General features: G+C 43.0%; 1 protein-coding gene across 1 annotated transcript; it reads left to right on the top strand.

The window, feature by feature from the left end:
* Positions 1-889: 889 nt before the first annotated feature.
* tmem129 (transmembrane protein 129, E3 ubiquitin protein ligase) lies at positions 890-4591 on the top strand. Its single transcript, XM_029659449.2, has 4 exons — positions 890-1773; positions 2031-2505; positions 2727-2886; positions 3451-4591. The coding sequence occupies exons 1-4, from the start codon at positions 1569-1571 to the stop codon at positions 3697-3699; spliced, it is 1089 nt and encodes a 362-aa protein (XP_029515309.1). The 5' UTR covers positions 890-1568; the 3' UTR covers positions 3700-4591.
* The last annotated feature ends 575 nt before the right edge of the window (positions 4592-5166 follow it).

Below are 5166 nucleotides of genomic sequence, written 5' to 3' on the forward strand. Positions count from 1 at the left end.
AATGTGACATGTTGCAATTGTGGTGGTAACCATGAAGCCATGTCTTTGGAATGCCCAACAAGGGTGAAAGAGAATGAGGTTTCCAAAGTCAGGGCTGTTCAGAGCATTTCATATGCAGCTCCTGTTAAAAGGGTTGAGGATTCAAATGGTTCTCCTGAAGAGTCCATGGTGGTGGATAGGCCTTCACTGAAGGCTGCAGGGGTTGCCCTTCAACAGCAGGACCCAGATATGTTCAAGGTTAAGCAGGTGGACTTTGTGGTATTTATAGCTATGTTGATTAATGGCACTCCCAAGGTGGAGAGACAGTCCAGGAAAATAGATATTGTGGATGCGGCGGAACGGTTCCTGGCTCTAAAAGAGTTCTCGGCGGAGGGGTTGCATGGAGTATTGTCAAAAGCCGTACCACCCTCTCAGGTCATAGAGCCCGAGAAGAAAGATATGGAGATTTGAAGGAAGGAAGAAGTAAGGGTTTTTTGTGTTGTCAATGTGTTTTTTTGTTTTATTTTGGGTTGATTAAGTTAGGTTTCCCTATCACATATGTGATATATATATATATTTTTTTTTAACCCAGTACAGCTTTTTGGTTTGTAGTGTGCCATAAAATGCACAGAAGAAGTTTGTTGCGAAACCCAGGCTGCCGTCCAAACTCATGGTTGTCAGCGCTAAACTCTCAGCCCTTGAATAACGTTTTACATCATCACGTCTGAGTGTACCTTAAATGTCCCTTGCCCAAGCAATTAAAAAAACAACAACATTTATTTAAGTCAGTTAAGGACAAATTCTTATTTACAATGACAGCCTACCCCGGGCCAATTGTGCGCTGCCCTATAGGACTCCCAATCACAGCCGGATGTGATGCAGCCTGGATTCAAAACAGGGACTGCAGCGACGCCTCTTGCACTGAGATGCAGTGCCTTAGACCACTGCACCACTGGGGAGCCCTTAGAGCAAGGGAGAGTGATGATCAGAGATGCAAAGTCCTTGGTGGAAATCTTGGAAGTTGAGTTTAAAAACAACCAACTTAAAGCTATGAATGTACCTAGCTAACGTAGCTAGCTTTCACTCGTGTCAGACAACTAGCTACAGTTACCCATAGCTGGCTAGATAGTTTTTTAGTTTGGTCGTTTATTCCAATACGTTTTAGTATTCCTAAAAGCTAGCTACGTTGATTAAATGTGACACTTCGCGACCACCGGAGTATGACGCTTAACTACAGTTTGCATTGAATTGTGGGTCATATCAACCATAAGTGGTCTACATTCGTCACTCGCTCCCTTGATCTAAATCGAGAGCAGAGGGGGCAAAGTTAGTGAATTGGACCTTCATTTTAGACGGAAATCAAACTGCATCCGGTTTCAACGGGGATTCCCCTAGATGAAAGGGAAAAAATAACTTGTTTGGACTGCAGCACCCGACTTTTATTTTGAAAATTCAGGGGATAGCGAAAGTCGTGGCACAGGATGTTGTCATTTTTTGGTCTGTTTTTTTGCTATTCAGTTCTAGCTAGCTAATGTGTTAATAAAATTAGCTAGACTGTTAGCTTAACTAGATACAAATACATTGGTAACATGGATCGGCCAGAAGTAACGTTTTCTTTAGCCTACATAGTATTAGCGTTTTGCTTTGTATTCACACCAAATGAATTTCGATCAGCTGGTTTCACCGTGCAGAATCTGTTTTCAGGATGGCTTGGAAGTGAAGATATTGGTTTCATCCAGTATCATGTGAGGAGAACGAGCGTCACTTTACTAGTTCATTCAACTTTGCCACTTGGTAAGTCACTTAGCTAGCAGCTAACTAGCTGCCAGGGGCCTAGTGAAAAATAGCTATTGACATGCAATACCCACATTGATCACTGTCCTGTCAAGTGATCATTCATACTAACTGATTGTATTGTTGTTGTTGTTTTTTACTATAGTATAGCTAGTCTCTTTTATCTGTATTAATTCTGCCTAGCTAGTAGCTAGCCACATCATTCAAATGTCAAGTTTATAGACATTTGAGCAAACTTTCTGTTCCGTATCCAACAGGGTACTACATGGGAATGTGCATAGCTGCCCCAGAAAAGTATCTGGCCTATGTTCACTTAATAAGTGATGGCTGGAGGGCTTTCTTCACATTGTCACTGGCTCTTCAGCTCTTTAGCTGGGTGCTCGTCATCTACTGGTCTCGGCACAAATGGGGAAATCATCCAATATCGCAGAACCTTAAAGCCCATGCATTGCCCCAGTCCGGCTGGGGGGCAGTTGCCTCCTCTGTCAACACAGAATTTCGCCGCATTGACAAGTTTGCAACGGGTGCCCCTGGTGCAAGGGTTCTCATCACTGACACCTGGATCATGAAGGTCACTACCTATTATGTACATATTGCACTGCAGCAAGACACTCACTTGACAGTAACAGACTCAAGGCAACACCAGCTCTCCCCTGACTCAGCCACTCCTGTTCAGATCCTGACACTCCGGGTCGCTAGCATCAACCCCAGCGTCAAGCCCTTTGACATAAGGTACAGTAGCTAAAACGAGCTATAGGCTAAGCTTGCTGTTGTCTTGTCAGCTCATTTGAGAAGTAAACCGTAAATGCCAACCCCTTTCAAAACCTTAAATAGAACTACCATATTTATTTCCCATTGTAACAGCTGTTTAATGCAAATATTGTTTTTCTGATGCATAATGCTGTTGTACTATTTATGTGAAATACTCAGTTCTGAATTATGCACCTGCGTAGGCTCAATTCAACAGAATATGCAGAACTGCGAGAGAAGCTGCATGCACCAATCAGGAACGCTGCCAACGTGGTCATTCACCAGACTATGAGTGACCTCTTCTTGGAAACATTCAAATCCCAGGTGGAAATGAACCAAGTCTACCAGCTGACAAGCGGACAGGTGCCCCCATGTTATATTGTCTATGGGTGAACCATTTAATGTATTCAACATTAAAGGTAGACTCAGCGATATGATGCAGAAAGTAAACGACACAGCGTGAAGTGAACCTGTGCACATACTGTGTGTGGTAGCCTAGTGGTTAGAGCGCTGGGCCAGTTCCCGAAATGTTGCTAGATCGTATCCCCGAGCTGACATGGTAAACATCTGTTGTTCTGCTCTTGAGCAAGGCAGTTAACCCACTGTTCCTTGGGCGTCGAAGACGTGGATGTCGATTAAGGCAGCCCCCCACACCTCTCTGATTCAGAGGGGTTGGGTTAAATGTGGAAGACACATTTCAGTTGAAGGCATTGTTGTACAACTGACTTGGTATCCCCCTTTGACTGTGTGAGCGCAAAGCGCTCACCTCAATCTCCAGTGTTGCTCGTGACAACATAATTTTGCTGAGTCTACCTTTAAATGAATTCTCCCAACATGCTTGATAAATGGTCATGAAAAAATGTGTTCTGCTCAGTGTAGTAGAAACTAGAAATATCATGCCCAATATTTCTCTGCCTCTGTTCTTAGGAGCTGGAGTCCTGCATTGGTTGCATGCAGGTGCCCGCCAACACCAAACTGTTACGGCTATGCCAGGAGGAGGGTGAAGGAGAGTGCCAGCAGTGCTACTGTAGACCCATGTGGTGTCTCACCTGTATGGGCAAATGGTTTGCCAGCCGCCAGGACCAGCAGAAACCTGAGACCTGGTTGGGCAACAGAGTGCCTTGCCCCACTTGTAGGGCCAAGTTCTGCATCCTGGATGTCTGCGTTATCCCCTGATCACTCAATACTGTTTTACTCTCAGTCAATTCTAAAGATATGCATAGGAATCTGCTGGTGGTTTGGTGCATCAGATAGCCCTTGTGATTACTTTTCTAATTGTGCCTTCTCTATTGCATCATTAGTGCCATTACTCTGCTATGGGAAACCTTGGCATATTCTAGTTTTTTTCTAACTTTGCTCTTCATGATTTTGATTTGATCAAATATTTTTCCCTGCACAATATGGCTACAACATGAACTTTAAAGCTGGGTAGATTGCTAAGTAGAGGTTAAATTTAGTCTCAGCAAAATTATGTTTCCATGAGCAGCACCGAAGATATTGCGATGAGCGAGATGCAAGACTCGCACAGTATCTGTGCATGTGCACGTGTTCGTGTCACACTGTTAGAGTGGTAGGTACGAACCAAAACAGCTGAGAAGTTTAGCCTCGTGAGTCAATGCTCGTAGTTGTTGTGGAAATCAACCCACTATGCTGTTTACTTTGTGCACCTACGTCATATCGCTGAGTCATTTACGCCTAAACGTTTGTCTGCCCCTTGAATTACCTTGTGTGGTTTTCAACATCTTCCAGTTGATCGTTCTGATGAGACTCAAATGGGGCAAAATGTAGTAGGCTCTGGACAGTGCGGCACAACATATCTTTACTCTGTTTTACTGTCTCTTTTTCAAGGGTGCTGTAATGGAAACATTTTGTTCATCTTTGTGTTATCACTCTTTCATCGGTCTGTTATGCAATTACGGAACTTTGTCAAGTAGGGCTATGAAAATATAATTAATGAAGTAGTCAGTTGATGACATGGGGAAAACTGATGTGGTACATGGTTTTTAAAATTGCCATATACTTAATTTCACAATTATGTTACCTTTATTAAAATATAGCTACCCTCTAATTTGTTTTGTTTGTTGCTGAATGTCCACTGCTTGATACCACATTTCGATGAGGATTTGTCAACAGAAAATTAACTAACCTGACCTGGGAACAAAAAGGTTAAGAATTGTTGTGTGAGAATTGCCACATAACATGTTTTTAACAATACCGAGAATGGATGAGGAAATTACTGAACTTCATTGATCAGTGGGCCTAGTGATCCACCATGGCGGTCTTGGGCGCCTCTTTGTGGCAATCAACAGTAATGGCGCATTCACTGGGAACTTGGGGATAAATCATGACGATATTCAAGTCAGAAAGACGGAGTAGTAGAAAGATGCCGAAAGAGTTTCCGATTTGGATGAACGTTCTAAATTATTTTCTCAGTTGTTGCTCGTTTTTTTTAGTTGTCTTGAACGCACTGAAGTTGGAAGTGACAGATTTCCGAGATCCCAGTTGTTTTGAACGCGGCAACATTCGTTTTTTTTTTATCAACGAAATGTATAAGTAGAACATGTGTTAGCGCCGCGTTTAAAACAATTTTGAACTCGGAAATGTCCGACTTCAGTGCGTTCAAGACAACTGTGAGCTCGATAA

Source organism: Oncorhynchus nerka, linkage group LG5, assembly GCF_034236695.1.
Source record: "Oncorhynchus nerka isolate Pitt River linkage group LG5, Oner_Uvic_2.0, whole genome shotgun sequence".
NCBI classification, from domain to species: domain Eukaryota; kingdom Metazoa; phylum Chordata; class Actinopteri; order Salmoniformes; family Salmonidae; genus Oncorhynchus; species Oncorhynchus nerka.

Excerpts from the sequence above, each read along its gene's own strand:
- tmem129 (XM_029659449.2), top strand. The coding sequence starts at position 1,569 with ATGGATCGGCCAGAAGTAACGTTTTCTTTAGCCTACATAGTATTAGCG. Across the intron at positions 1,774-2,030 it reads TCATTCAACTTTGCCACTTG|GGTACTACATGGGAATGTGC; the intron begins GTAAGTCACTTA and ends CGTATCCAACAG. Across the intron at positions 2,506-2,726 it reads GTCAAGCCCTTTGACATAAG|GCTCAATTCAACAGAATATG; the intron begins GTACAGTAGCTA and ends GCACCTGCGTAG.